The 16,611-nt window shown below is 34.2% G+C and overlaps 1 protein-coding gene across 1 annotated transcript; it reads left to right on the forward strand.

Annotated features, from left to right (window-relative positions):
• The first annotated feature begins 11,210 nt into the window (after window positions 1–11,210).
• On the forward strand, window positions 11,211–14,365 carry LOC111391150 (probable protein phosphatase 2C 72). The gene is made up of 5 exons (XM_023016298.1): window positions 11,211–11,437; window positions 12,615–12,944; window positions 13,171–13,285; window positions 13,488–13,711; window positions 13,900–14,365. Exons 1-5 carry the CDS (start codon window positions 11,267–11,269, stop codon window positions 14,089–14,091), a joined length of 1,032 nt encoding a protein of 343 aa, XP_022872066.1. The 5' UTR covers window positions 11,211–11,266; the 3' UTR covers window positions 14,092–14,365.
• The last annotated feature ends 2,246 nt before the right edge of the window (window positions 14,366–16,611 follow it).

Consider the following 16,611-nt stretch of genomic DNA (forward strand, 5'->3'; position numbering starts at 1 on the left):
TACTACTAAAGAAATATGCCACAAAGCTCATCAAAATTTCTGATAGATAGGGCCCCTAGAGTAGCTACACAATCTCTAGCATCGATGGAAAGGATCAACACATCACCACATCTGGGCCGCATAAAATCTCTTCAAATAAACGAAAGTCTGTAGGTGATCCAACGGATCCATAACTTCATCATACACCTCTATAATTAGATGTTTGAAGTCTTTTGATAAAGGGATTGCCATGATCTTCAGAGTGAAGGGGTTTTCCTCCAAGACCATCTATCCGCGTCTATCTTTTTTTCTTGACAATGCATTGTCAATCTTCTGGGCCATCATTTCTTTCATATTGCATTCCAAGTCTACCATAGGACGTGGAACTTAGGGATGTGCGATTTCATGTGACCTTTAGTGTGCATCCATTTCCTGAAAAACTGGGTGGCAAGCATTTGTGCCACTTAAGACAATTTCCACGTGTATTTTTTGGTGGAAATTCTGTGGATTATAGGATAGATCGATTGCTCTTTGTGTCGGGATTTGCAAAAGAACCATCATGGAAACCAACTGGATCTCTACGATGCTAAACTAATTAAGTATTACATATTGAGGCTATGGCAACAAGTTTTGACCCTAGCCTATAAGCTCCAACTCCGTCGTATTTTCGACCAAAAGTCTATGACTCCTAGTTCACCTTTTTGACATAGCTTATGTGTTCAAAAGATTTTCCATAGATAGTGCCAATGAAAGAATAAATAAACAACCTTTGGACTTCCTTACCGGAGTAAGGTGGCTTCTATTACTCCAATGAACAACAAAACACCTACAAGAAGATGATTCTCCAGTTGTACCTCTGCCTTGAGAATTAGTGATGGATTTTTGGATATAATCACTTAAGAAAAAAGAGAGGAAGCCAGAAAATGTGTTGTGAAAAAAAAAAAAAGATCCCTTTTATTGACACGCCTTTGAGGATTTATAGGCATTTAGAACCATGTGATTGCCAGGTAGTTTTCGTCAATGTGCCCAGTGAAAATCGTCCACTTACTCAACGATTTTTACCTATGTACTTAGTAGTCAAACCCTACCAACGAAGCTGTTAAAAGTGACCTGGGATAATTGTAAGGTGATTTTCACAATGGAAAGGATGTTCAGTCAATTGGGAGTTATAATGGGCAATCTATAATAGTGCTAGTCAAGCTAATATAGTGGTAGACGAACTTGTATAGCGATAGATGAACTTGTATAGTGATAGACGGTCTAGCATATTAGTAGACGAACTAGCTCGTGGTAGACAGACTTGCATAGCGGTACATGAACTAGCCTTGTGGTCGATGGACTAGCATATCAGTAGACGAACTAGCATAGCAATAGTTAGGTTAGCATAGCAAATAGTCAGCCTATCACCTTTACTTAACTGGCCATCGTAATTCGCTTCCCATATAATATAGCATCACACTATTTTTTTTACAAGGCAAACGAAGAATGATGGGTTGTTTATGCAACCTCTATGAAAGCATTGAGAATTTGAAAAATACTGTAGACAGTGTGACTGACATGATAACATGTGATTTTGTAGTGAAATTCATTTTCTCTGTTACAAGTACCTTTGATTTTTTTCAACATGTATAATGTAATATAATTAGGGCTGAACAAAACTTCCGAACCGAACCGATCCCGACGGTTCTTCTTTAGTTAAATACCCGAACGGGTATTTGAATCAAGAACCGACGGGTATGATTCAGTTCTCGGTTCTAGGCCAAGACTCGAAAAATCGAATAAGAACCGAATCTCCGTAATTTTTTTAATTAATTTATTTTAAATAAGTAAAATTATTTTTATTTTTTCTAAATAAATTTGTTAACTAATTAATTTAGTTCAAACCACAAAATATGATTTTTCTATTTCTAATTTTCAGTTCAAAATCAACTTAATCAAATTGACCTCAATTTTATCCAAATCTATTATTATACTGTAGTGTCGTTTCTATCGGAGAAAATGGAATTAAAGCTCTATAACATCTCTCTTAATTATTTTGAGCTCGCTATCTTTCTCTTTATGTGATTTTAATAATCAAATTTATGAAAAATTCGACAAAAAGAGACGTGAAACACATAAGATTGAACTACGTTATTTTGAAAGAGTTAATATTGAACATATATATTAAAAATTTTAATTATAATATGGAACCGAATCGGACCGAACCGGACCGAATGGAACCGAATCCAAACGATTCCTTAATTAAATTTGGACCCAACGGTTCTACTTACTAAGTACTCAAAAATTTCGGCCGAACCGGACCATGTCCAGTCCTAAATAAAATTGATTGACCTCGAAGAAAGGGATCCAAGCTTGAGATTGAATGACGTAATATTAAGAAATTGATCATTTCTCAATGATCCAAACTTTATTTTTTATGATAGTCATCAAATTTGAAATTGTATTTACTTTTTTCTCAGTCTCGAAGATGTTGAAGTCATCTTTGAATACCTCTCCCGAGTTTCAAGGCAAATTCAATTCTTGATTCTAGATATTAAAACCAAAAAAAAAAAAAAAAAAAACTATGTTGCGATCTTAGGGTAAGTAAAATGGATTATAAACACGCTAAAATAAGTCAAGGACACTTGATTTGTACCTACAAGGATAGATATAAAATCAGATTTTTTACTACAAATGACCACCTCATACTTGGGATATTTGTCATTTTAATACCCAATTCCTTTAGACATAAGATCCCAACATATATATATATATATATATATATATATATACCACCTGCTTATTACTCACCTTGATGGCTTAATGTGGCAACATCCCACAATATTCTTAATCCTTAAGCAATAGGCACGACCTTAACCACTTAAAGACCACTTATATATCTCCTAGATAATATTTTAACTCCCATATCTCATCACCAAGTGATTCTAAATGAAAAAGAGAGTCAAAGAGTCAAAGAGAAATAAAAACAGGAAACTGAAATTTTTGGACTGCTGAGTTACTTCATGGTTTTAAGTTCTATATCCATTATTTCTTAAGGGGTTTATAATCTATTGAACATCTGAACTTGCTTATAATTAGCTTGGAGTGTTGTTAATGATTTTATGATGCCAAAGTAGGGATAATTAATTACAAGAATTTGAAAGAAAGCAATCTGGACTGAGACGTAGATTTACTAGAATTGAATGGTTTCAATCTTGATTTCGGATGATAGTTAGAGTGTAAATTATATCTATCAATATGAATATTTTTATATACAAGGATGAAGTATAGAAATACATTAATGGCCTAGAATTCTATAGGTGGAATAATAATACAATGGAAAGCTAAAAACCATCACAAGGAAAACAAAACTGCCTGATTTGGTGTGGTGAAAAATGGAAGATTTTTTGAGGTTGAAAACAATTCACTTGTCATGAATTTATAGCATAATAACCTTCACATACATGTTATAGAAGTTTGGTACAAATTTGAGAGTCATCAGATATAGATAAGGGGGTGAGAAAGGATTGAAGAAATAATTGCACGGTAATGGAAATCTAAAAACAGTTTCTGTCCATTTGTGTGTTTAATGTGATTTCAACCATTACATGTCAATTAATTATCTCTTGGGCCTAGAAAATAGATTCTAAGGAGTTTAAGGTTGTTGACAACAATTGGATGATGTTAATGTTCATAATTGGACTTGAGAAATAGCGAGATTTATCGGACGAGATTGTAATGCCGTTAATAACTTGAAATGATGAATTTATTTAAATTATTTTAACGTGAATGGATGTATTTTGGGATTGTGTGTGTTAAGGCTATTCAATTGAGGATTGTTTTTAATATTAGATGGTAATACAGGTGATTTTTTGATGTTGAGTGAAAAAGGAAAGTGATTTAACTATGATGTAAGAACCTGGTATTAACCACTACTATGGCACCGAGGCATGTGAGGCATGCTTATGTGATATGTTTTGACATCGCGAGTGATACTTCCTGTGTGATTGCAAAGGTAGATAGGGGATGGGCCTTTGGTGATTACGGAAGGGTAGACCACTCGACTATACCCTTGTAATATTATGATTACTGGCGCTATCGGGTGGGATACTTTTTGGGAGATCATAGAGGTAGTTAGGGGACGTGTCTCTAGTGGTCACGAGAGGATGGTCCACTCGTCGATGTCGATATCATATTTGTCATTTGTCATTTGATTATTGATATTGATATTATGTAGAGCTCTATCCGGTGCATAGTAAGTGGGTCAAGAGCCCAATGAAATGAAAACTTTCAAATGAAATAATTTTGAGTTGACTTTGATGAATATTGGAGTATGATGTATCTTTTGCATAATGTTTAAAATGATTGACATTGTGTTATATATCGTTGTTACTCATACTCATGACATGCATGATTTTTGCTTACTAAACATTAGCTTATGTAATTCTTGCATTGTAGGTGAGCATGGAATTACTAGAGATCATGGCTAGCTGTGGAGCTCTTATGAAATTCTAGAGTTTGATGTACATGGATGATGACCCATAGGATTATTTTGTGGACTGTTGTTTTGAGCTTACAGTCTATTATGTTATATTTTGGGGATCCTGTATTGTATAACTTTTGAAATGGCCTGTAAATATGTTTATAACTTTAGAAAATAAGTGTTGGATTATGGTTGTATGATCTTTGATTTCGATATACTATATGATCGTCACAGGTGATTCGGAGTTAACAAACATGGACATAATTGTGAAGATGCTCGTTTCATTTTATAAAGTGATTTTTTTTTAAATGCATTTGTGACATTCTATGTCTAGGTTGAGTCATCAATTTCATTCCCACACAAGTTAATGTATAGTTATGTATGGTTACCTGGGTTAATTTGGGGTGTGACAGAGAATATAGGTTAATGTAAAGTTATGTATGGTAACCTATGTTAATTTGGGGTGTGACAAGCATCGCTGGAATCTCTACGATTCCCTTTGGCATCATAGTCACCCCTCCAAAACTTGTAGAAGAGTAGTCACAGTTTTCAATTTTTCCGGAGATATCTTCAAGCCTAAAAAACCTTCCAAGTGAGAACATTCGTTCCATCGTTGTCATCAATTAGCACCCTCTTGACATCAAAATTACTATGTCGCTGACGATATCAACGTATCATTATGGGGGTTCGTTACACTGATCAAGTCTTCCTCAGTAGCAGTGATTCTCTAATCGAATCCTGCCTTATTCTAAGTAGAGCAAATTCCAACAAAGCTTGCATAGAGTTTTCTAGTTATATTTGAGTCTTCGTCTGCACCTATCCCATCGATCATCACATTTATCATTACAGCCTTATGTGGGGAACGATCATCAACTATTCCTTGCCTTGGTCATTTTTCAAGTACTTAGTTGGGAACCTCAACTTCGAAGGTGCTCAATCTCATCCTTCAAGTGTATGCAATTTTCAATATCGTATCCACGTTCATTATGAAAATGACAATACTTGCTTTTATCTCTTTTAGTTACCAACATGACCATTGGTTTTGGCCAATCAAGCTGTTTTATGTCTCGATCTCCATCAACAACTTAGCACGTGTGGTATTTAAAGAAGTAAAGGCCTTTACTTCCTCTCGCCTTTACCTGATCGATCCTGCGCATAACAGTTCTTATGCATTCATTTTTCAGCTTGTTTCTGTCGGCAGATTTTCTTTCACCATGCAATTTTCACATGTAAGTTTTTGGATTTTGTCATTTTCTAAGGTTTTTGGTGACCTTTTTGCTTCCTCTACATCTACATACTCGTTCTCCTCTTTCAAAAAGTCGTGCGATAATTCTAAGGGATTTTTTTGAGTGACTCTAAATTGCTCAATTTCGCATCCCATTCATCATTGCAATTATTGTAATAGACATTTGGATGTCCTTTATACCAAGTGTAACCCAACTAAATCTAGCCTAGTAATCTTGTAGGGGCTCCTTTTTCTTGTGGACAACTTGCATCAATCCAATGGCAATCTTCCTTTTTCTATACTACTAAAGAAATATGCCACAAAGCTCATCAAAATTTCTGATAGATAGGGCCCCTAGAGTAGCTACACAATCTCTAGCATCTCTCCTTAGCATCGATGGAAAGGATCAACACATCACCACATCTGGGCCGCATAAAATCTCTTCAAATAAACGAAAGTCTGTAGGTGATCCAACGGATCCATAACTTCATCATACACCTCTATAATTAGATGTTTGAAGTCTTTTGATAGAGGGATTGCCATGATCTTTAGAGTGAAGGGGTTTTCCTCCAAGACCATCTATCCGCGTCTATCTTTTTTTCTTGACAATGCATTGTCAATCTTCTGGGCCATCATTTCTTTCATATTGCATTCCAAGTCTACCATAGGACGTGGAACTTAGGGATGTGCGATTTCATGTGACCTTTAGTGTGCATCCATTTCCTGAAAAACTGGGTGGCAAGCATTTGTGCCACTTAAGACAATTTCCACGTGTATTTTTTGGTGGAAATTCTGTGGATTATAGGATAGATCGATTGCTCTTTGTGTCGGGATTTGCAAAAGAACCATCATGGAAACCAACTGGATCTCTACGATGCTAAACTAATTAAGTATTACATATTGAGGCTATGGCAACAAGTTTTGACCCTAGCCTATAAGCTCCAACTCCGTCGTATTTTCGACCAAAAGTCTATGACTCCTAGTTCACCTTTTTGACATAGCTTATGTGTTCAAAAGATTTTCCATAGATAGTGCCAATGAAAGAATAAATAAACAACCTTTGGACTTCCTTACCGGAGTAAGGTGGCTTCTATTACTCCAATGAACAACAAAACACCTACAAGAAGATGATTCTCCAGTTGTACCTCTGCCTTGAGAATTAGTGATGGATTTTTGGATATAATCACTTAAGAAAAAAGAGAGGAAGCCAGAAAATGTGTTGTGAAAAAAAAAAGATCCCTTTTATTGACACGCCTTTGAGGATTTATAGGCATTTAGAACCATGTGATTGCCAGGTAGTTTTCGTCAATGTGCCCAGTGAAAATCGTCCACTTACTCAACGATTTTTACCTATGTACTTAGTAGTCAAACCCTACCAACGAAGCTGTTAAAAGTGACCTGGGATAATTGTAAGGTGATTTTCACAATGGAAAGGATGTTCAGTCAATTGGGAGTTATAATGGGCAATCTATAATAGTGCTAGTCAAGCTAATATAGTGGTAGACGAACTTGTATAGCGATAGATGAACTTGTATAGTGATAGACGGTCTAGCATATTAGTAGACGAACTAGCTCGTGGTAGACAGACTTGCATAGCGGTACATGAACTAGCCTTGTGGTCGATGGACTAGCATATCAGTAGACGAACTAGCATAGCAATAGTTAGGTTAGCATAGCAAATAGTCAGCCTATCACCTTTACTTAACTGGCCATCGTAATTCGCTTCCCATATAATATAGCATCACACTATTTTTTTTACAAGGCAAACGAAGAATGATGGGTTGTTTATGCAACCTCTATGAAAGCATTGAGAATTTGAAAAATACTGTAGACAGTGTGACTGACATGATAACATGTGATTTTGTAGTGAAATTCATTTTCTCTGTTACAAGTACCTTTGATTTTTTTCAACATGTATAATGTAATATAATTAGGGCTGAACAAAACTTCCGAACCGAACCGATCCCGACGGTTCTTCTTTAGTTAAATACCCGAACGGGTATTTGAATCAAGAACCGACGGGTATGATTCAGTTCTCGGTTCTAGGCCAAGACTCGAAAAATCGAATAAGAACCGAATCTCCGTAATTTTTTTAATTAATTTATTTTAAATAAGTAAAATTATTTTTATTTTTTCTAAATAAATTTGTTAACTAATTAATTTAGTTCAAACCACAAAATATGATTTTTCTATTTCTAATTTTCAGTTCAAAATCAACTTAATCAAATTGACCTCAATTTTATCCAAATCTATTATTATACTGTAGTGTCGTTTCTATCGGAGAAAATGGAATTAAAGCTCTATAACATCTCTCTTAATTATTTTGAGCTCGCTATCTTTCTCTTTATGTGATTTTAATAATCAAATTTATGAAAAATTCGACAAAAAGAGACGTGAAACACATAAGATTGAACTACGTTATTTTGAAAGAGTTAATATTGAACATATATATTAAAAATTTTAATTATAATATGGAACCGAATCGGACCGAACCGGACCGAATGGAACCGAATCCAAACGATTCCTTAATTAAATTTGGACCCAACGGTTCTACTTACTAAGTACTCAAAAATTTCGGCCGAACCGGACCATGTCCAGTCCTAAATAAAATTGATTGACCTCGAAGAAAGGGATCCAAGCTTGAGATTGAATGACGTAATATTAAGAAATTGATCATTTCTCAATGATCCAAACTTTATTTTTTATGATAGTCATCAAATTTGAAATTGTATTTACTTTTTTCTCAGTCTCGAAGATGTTGAAGTCATCTTTGAATACCTCTCCCGAGTTTCAAGGCAAATTCAATTCTTGATTCTAGATATTAAAACCAAAAAAAAAAAAAAAAAAAACTAAAAAAAATTTAAAAAAAAATCGATAGCTTCTTGGTTCTAGGGACCAAAATCGTTTGAAATTTAAGCAAAACCGATTTTGCCCACACCTAATATCTGCAAGAATATTTATTTTAAGAATCAAATAGAATATAAAATACCACTAAGAAATTATGTACAAAGAACACATACATACTAGCATAAGAAAAATCTTCTTGATTCTTACTCATCAACTTGGTCTCAAAATTCAGTTTGCCACAAACTATGATTTTGGAAGAATTGAAAAGTCATCTTCATGTACATATTAACTAATTATAACTAACTTATTTTTAAATCTATTCCTACCCTAATAAAATATAAGGGGGTAGCAGTAGAGATCAAAATTAGAATAAATATAAACTCTTTAAAAGCTGAATAAGTCTTCTCTATTCACATCTGTTTTCTTCCAAACCCTATGGCCTCCCTCCAATCTGGTGGAAACCCTATTATTTATTTATTTTCAATTGTGACATAATGGTGTGATTAATGGGACCTTCATTCAAATATTATTTTCTTCTTCTTTAAAAAAAAAAATTGATATTATCATGAAAAGTCAAATCAAACAGATGAGATAATCACCAGTTTTAATATAGAAAGTCAATGACTTAACAGCTTTGGAGCACCACAAGATTTTGGGTAGGCAACTTAAAATTTGTATAGAGATTACAAAAGTTCATTCAACGCAGAAAATAAGATACCATTACATAAAAACGACAGCGTTATCGATAGACAAACATTTTATATTCAAATTTTCACCATTATTTAATCATGAAAATTCTACTATTCTTAGATTGAAAATAGACCTTTCAGAAAATGGATGCGAGAGTTAGTTTATAAACTCTAACGACCAAAATTGCACAAAATCAATGAGAGCCCTGTTCGGTTCACTGGACTGTTGGCCTCCCAAGGTCAAGATAACTGGCTGGCGTGCTATCTTCGTCGTTAGAGTGATGATTTTTTTTTATTTTTATGAAAAATTAATATGATTTAGTCCATGTTTGGTGCAGTTGAAAATTAAATCATAGGTTCTTCTCTTTATCGGAACAGTAGGGCTGTTATGCTCATTATTAAACTTGTTGAAAAGATGAAAATAATCAAGGTGGCAAAGAGCCGACATCGAGGTGCCAAACCATCCCGTTCATGTGAGCTCTTGGGGAAGATCAGCTTGTTATCCTATAGTAACTTTTATCTGTTGAGTGACGACCCTAAATTTTGATAATAGTTGATAAAATATGTGATTGAAAAGTTTATAAAAGTTATAGATCTCATAAATGTATGATTGAAAATAAATTCGAGAAAAAATGAATTTTTAAAAATTGAGATTAAATTTGCAACTACCAACAATTTTGTTTACAAAAGTTGAGCAGTTGACTGACCATTAAGCTTTTTCGAAATGCTCCAAACTACTAAAGGGCTAAAACCCAGTTGGCATTGCTATGTTTTGAATCCAAATTTCTGTAAAGTGGCATCACAGAGTGGCAGTAATGGCCTCGAGATCACAGGAAATTTAAACAATATTGCTTTAATCTTTGAAGTTTCTATTATTAACAAGCATGGAATATGAAAAAACAAACTAATGAAATTTAAAATTATTATATCCATGTCATGTAGCACTATTACGTGTTATATATTGAGCAGTATGAAAATTACAACTAGTGTTCTCGGGTTTGGTCATGAAATTAGAATTTATTGAGTCCAACCAGGGTCGGTCCTGTGATCGTGGGGGCCCGAGGCGAACTTCATAAATTGGGCCCCCAAAATCAACATAAATCAAAATCCAACGATGTACTAGACAACCAATTGCTAACTTAAAACTTAACATAAAAGACATTTACAAAACATCTCAATTATGGGAGGATTCTTTTACGTTAATTAGTGGGTTTTACCAAAAAAAAAAAAATGGAAAAAAAAATTTTTTTTTGGGCCCCCTTGAAGAGCTGGGCCTGAGGCAGCAGCCTGTTGAGCCTATCTCAGGTCCGGCTCTGAGTCCAACTCACCATCAAGACTAAATAATTGCAAAATATAAAGACTGTTCACGATTAACTCAAGCATCTAACCTAACAAAAGTGCATCGAAGATGCAAACGTGGTGTCGCCTACCTTGATTTTTGGAGGCGCAACCTACTAAAAAAATTCAGAAAAAAAACAACTCGAAGGTCGTTGCAACAATTATGAGAAATTAATGGAATAAAGCAGTTTCATAAAGCACGTTACTACATCTCAAGATGATTGTTGTCTGAGAATTCCTTTAGATATATTGAATTTTTCCTAGGAATTAGTTGTTTGTTTGTTCTTAGGCGTGATGGAAGATGATCAACTCAAAGGAAAAAAGAATAACACTAAAAATGACAAGTAGAAAATTCTGAAACCAAGAAACAGTTAAATGGCTTTTAAATTTCATTGCTTACACAAGACACAACTTATAATTATAATTAATTACTATGCTATCTCTTAGGTGTTACAAAAGTACACCTAAGATGCCCTTTGAAATGAATCTTGGGGTAGTTTTCAATTAATTATAATTAATAACTAACATTAAAAACAATGAATTATTGAACCAAATTATAGTTTTCAATTTGTTAGGAGCAACTACTTTTTCTTTTTCATTTTTTTTAAAAGAATTATATATTTAGTCAATCATATTCCTATGGTCCACAACCCTTATTTAAGGAGACTACTTTTATTTTTGGATTCTAACAGCATATGCACCAGAAGAAAATTTCCAAAGGCTGCTATGGGAATCTGTGCATCTGTTGCATCTGAAATACATGATGAAGCATATGGCCAAGAAAATGCTGTATGCTACACAGAAATCGGTAATACTAATGGAGTACAAGTAATTGGTTCTACTTATTCTCATCCAGGAAGCAAAGGGTTGAACCAAGATTCTGCAATTCTCATTCAGGTACGTTGATAAATTCTTCGATACATGTTTGATAGACTTGACTGAACTGCACTATATGGGCTTAATGGGAAAAAAGTGAAGTTAAAATTTTGTTTATTGAGCTCGGAAATCATGAGTGGCATCATTGATAGCTTTTCTTGGGGACAAGAAGAAAGTTTAGGTTGCAATTGGTTTGCATTTTTATTTTCTGTTTTTAATTTTTAATTCATTTTTTATTATCTATTTTGAGGGATTATATTAAGATTCCAGAAAACGCGTTTTGCTTGCCATTCTGAAAATTATTTCTCAAAAAAAAAAAAAAAAAAAATTAAAAAACACTTTTGGTTTAAAAATAAAAAAAAAATTTAAAAACGCTTTTGGTTTAAAAATTTTAGAAATAATTTTACAACACTTTTTTTTCAATTAATTTGATTATTTAGTAAAACATATCAATTTTATGCTAATGTGTGAAAAAAAAATTTAAGTTGGTAAAAAAAAAAAAAAAGAATGAATCATTGTAAGTATATATCTAACAATCACATTGAAAAGAATGATCATTGTCAATTTCAAAAATCTGATTTTCAATATCAAAATAGATAGAATAACTGTCTCCATTACTATCTCTAGATAATAAATTGAGAGAGAGAGAGAGAGAGATATTTGTATTTGGATAGTTGTGATTTTATCAATTATTTTAATTTGAGAAATTTTTAAGTTCATTTTCCTTGTTTTGGGTTTTTTCTCAAAAAGTCATTTCGAGTTTTACGTTGTAAAATTTGTCTTGTCATTGAAAACGCATTTTTGAAAATAACATATCAAATACATTTTGAATGCTTTAGAAAATTGAAAATGGCTTCGAAATGATAAACCAAACGCACTCTTACTTTTCAATGTTCAATCTAGTCCTTTTTTTTTTCTCCTTTCGAAATACTAATCTTATTCCACAAACCCTTCGCAAAACTATGCAAAAATTCGATTTATTTCAAATACAGGATAATATTACAAAAACGAGACCTATTTTGGCTTGAAGTAACGTATGATGTTAGGACATGTTTCTTATGCAATTGTCACAATACATCTTACCAAAGAAGTTATTAGATTTTATAGGTGAATAAGATAGTTCAATGAGGTCAATTTCAGGCAAAATAGGGTGCCTTAAAATTAGGCTTCTGAATATGAAACTTTTTAATTTTGGCAGGGATATGGAATTGAAAATGGAGCTTTTTGTGGAGTTTTTGATGGACATGGCAAAAATGGTCATATTGTGAGTAAGTTAGTGAGAAACCGATTGCCATCATTGCTTCTTAACCAGAGAAATGCCATAGCAAAGATCAGTGCGTCAGCATTAAACACATCTTCTTCTAAACAAGGTGAAAAGGTGAATGGTGAATCAACACCAAGCAAGAATTTCATGAAATGGAAAGAGGCTGGTTTGAGTGCTTATAAAGTGATGGACAAGGAACTTAAGCTTCTCGACAAATTTGACTTCTCTTGCAGTGGAACTACTGCTGTTGTCGTCATGAAACAGGTACGCTAAAAAAGGCCATGTCAAGATTTGTGTTTCCTTATTCCCGGGGTAGCTTATCCAGAGGGGAAGTCTTTCTCTTAGTTAGGCACCTAGGAAACGAATCTCGTTAAGCTCATCTGGGGAATGAGTCTTTCTCTCTCTCGAGTGCCTGAGCCCTCTAGTGCCCCGAGGCAAATTTGGGGGAATCAAACAGTGTTAACCGTTGATTTGTCAAATCTTTGGACAGGGGGAAGATCTTGTTATTGCAAATCTCGGTGATTCCAGAGCAGTTTTGGGAACAAATTCTCCTGAAGGAATCAAGGCAGTTCAATTAACTACTGATTTCAAACCTGACGTGCCTGGTAAGACCCTTAACAAAATCCAACGTTGGATGCACCATGTCTATTTAGAATGTGTGTCCGAATGTCACTCACACATGCTTGAGCCAAATAATTCAAGGAACATAGGCCAGTACAGACAAATCTCTAACTTCAGCAAAAAATTCATTGTTTAAGAACCGTTATATCACACAACAAGATGTTCATCGGATGAATTGTAATGCAGAGGAGGCTGAGAGAATTAGGAAGTGCAAGGGAAGGGTGCTAGCACTAAAAGAAGAACCACACATTCAAAGAGTTTGGCTACCCAATGAGGACTCTCCTGGCCTGGCCATGTCTCGAGCTTTTGGTGACTTTTTACTCAAGTACCACGGCATAATCTCCATCCCCGATATCTCCTATCACCATATATCTCCAAATGATCAGTTTCTTGTTCTGGCTACTGATGGGGTAAGGCAACTACACTCATCAAAAGCTTCATAGTACTAATGTTGTTTATATTAAGACTTGAGATTCCATCTTAAAAAGTTGATCTTATTAAGAGAACTAACTTAAACCGTCATAAGTTTATCCATGTTCATCTTTATTTGACGTGGGATTTTGGTAACTAAGTTTTGCTTCCTATGTTTGATTTAAAGGTGTGGGATGTGCTTAACAATGATCAAGTCATATCCATAGTGGCCTCAGCCAATGACGAAGAGGCTGCAGCAAAAGCAGTGGTGGATGCCTCGACTGCTGCTTGGAAACGCAAGTTTCCAAACTCGAAAATAGATGACTGTACAGTTATCTGCCTGTTCTTGCAAAAGAGAATCAACATGTCATGCAGCTGAATATTTCAGAGCTGCAAAAAAAAAATACCTCAATTTGATCATGTTACTCTACGATATGTGCAAAAAATGCAACCAAGGTGGCTCATCTAGGATTGAGGAGTGGGAAAACCAGAGGATTGAAGTACACAAGTTTTTTTCATATAGAAAGCTGTGAATGGCAGTGGTTGTTGGTGTTCTAATATTTCTAGTAGTTCTGTTTTTGTTCAATGGGTATTGTACCTTGTGAAAATCAAATCAAAGCAGCATAAAGAATGATTTATGACTAAAAAGCTCATTACGTGTTTCTTTCTTCTCATTCTTTTCTTGGTGAAATTTTCTGGGTACGTTCATCTTGTCTATGAAAAGTTTCATTACTCGATAGTTGCAAGACTCTAATCTAATCTCTTTACCGAATATGCCGTCAATATCGAACACGTACATTAAAAGAAGTGTAACATCAAAAACAGTAAACTAGAAGATCCAAAAGTGCCAAATTCGTTTGACGTTGTGCAGTATGCAAAATTTGTCAATCTAGCTAGAGTAGGACCCTGCTACGAGGGCCGGAGGGCCCCATGGATGAAGAGGGTAGAAGTGGTCCCGTTCAAACAACTTTATCCATATGGAGTATATGGACGAATTGCTACAGCAAAAATAAGTGGAAATTACATAGATACGGTTTTCTAAAGATTACAATTTAAAAAACAGGTTGAAGGTGGTAATTCTATATTTTAATAATAATCCAACTACTACTAATAATAATATATTATAAAATTAAATTACACACCACCAACTAACCCATCGCTATCCATATTTAATCCCAACTCTCTCCCCCGCCCCTTTACATATCATCTCTCTCTTCCTTCTCTATGTAAGTGTTATGCTCTAGGTCCAATTAACTTTGGACATAAATACTTTTAATAGATAATTAATGTAATTTAATAGTGGATCTATTAGTTAATTAATAGACAATTAAATTAAATAATAGAGTCCGTAAATTCAAATCTTCATAATTTGTTAATCACAAGAAGTCGTGATTGTGAGATACAAATTATATATGATTGAATCTTAAATCGTCCGTGATCGTAAGTAATAACGAGATGCGGATATCTCATTATTATGGATAGATCATCACGTGTGACATTTTTTGCTTTGTGAAGTAAGTAGCTGATCTCAGAAGTTAAAGTGTGGTGACATTTAAATGAACACGTGGATATTTTGTTATAAAACAAAATATTGGAGACCCACCGAGAGATTCCACATGAATAACTATCCGAGTGTCAGTGGTTAATCTCTGACGTTCGATAGTAGAATTGGTCATTTGACTCAAGTCGTCATGGTACCTTATATGAGAATAGTCATACTTTGGCGGTGTTGGATGTCGCTCTGCCAAGGTCCGCTAATACGACATCGTTCGGGTACGTCAAGAATCGTCTGAAGGTTGTGATTGACCAGTAAAAGATTCGTCGCTCTTAGATAATAGGATATTATGATCTGCGTTTCATTCAATTAAGTCGATGACGAAATCCTTGGTCAATGTGTACTCATAAGTCGAAAAAAAGTTTTCGACTAATATTGACTTAATAGTAGAGTGAAAGATATGATCGATAATCGTGATTGACACACTTCCATATCTTGTAATTGATCGGATCATATTGACGAAGGGATTATAGTTTCACGGTAAATGAACGAGTTCAGTTTTGTCATGCCACGTGATATTTCCTGTCATATGTATTGCCTTGACACATTACTAGATGTCAATCTGAGACGGCGAATGTAAATTGTTGATAAATTAAAAGGGTGTTTTAATTTATCAATTTTGATTAGATTAAAATAATATTTCACGTCGTTAGACATCGTGATAGGAAACCTGATGGGTCACACACAAAAGGAAAATTAGAAGATTGTAATTTCTCAATTAATTAATTTAACAAGAGTTGGATAAATTAATTAATTGGGTTGCATATTTATAGGTCCGAATTAATTAATTGGATTAATTAGTTCATGGACTAGATTTAATTAAATGGGTTAGTTAAATATTGGACCGGGTCAGGCCAAAACCGTTCGGACTTATATAAATATGATTAGGATTTTCAAAAACTGTAGAGATTTTTCATTATTCTTGCTAGCACAAGAAAAACCCTAATATTGCAATCTTGCTCTCTGTGTGGATTATCGTTGGAGGCTGAATAATTGGGCAACTGTGAGAGATAGATTCAAGTTGCTGGAACAAAGATATAGCAAAGGAGTTTGCAGATCTTGTAAAATGTATATCTTTATCACAATTTCTATCTAAACACAAAGATGAATCCTGGTGGGAATCGAAAACTGTTTTAATTTTTCGCTGCGCATGTTAAGTAGATTTCCTATAGTAGTATCAGAGCCTACTTTGTGTTTGTTAGAAATTGTTTAATATTTTTGTGCAATCAAAAGTTGATTGTTATTCCTTCTTCATGTTTCTAGCAATTGAAGAAAATTTGATTTTCTTAAATTTATAAAAAAGAAAAATAAAAAAGAGAAGGGTTCGATCTGACAGCGGTACAG

This window comes from Olea europaea, unplaced genomic scaffold, assembly GCF_002742605.1.
Source record: "Olea europaea var. sylvestris unplaced genomic scaffold, O_europaea_v1 scaffold759, whole genome shotgun sequence".
In the NCBI taxonomy this organism is placed as follows: domain Eukaryota; kingdom Viridiplantae; phylum Streptophyta; class Magnoliopsida; order Lamiales; family Oleaceae; genus Olea; species Olea europaea.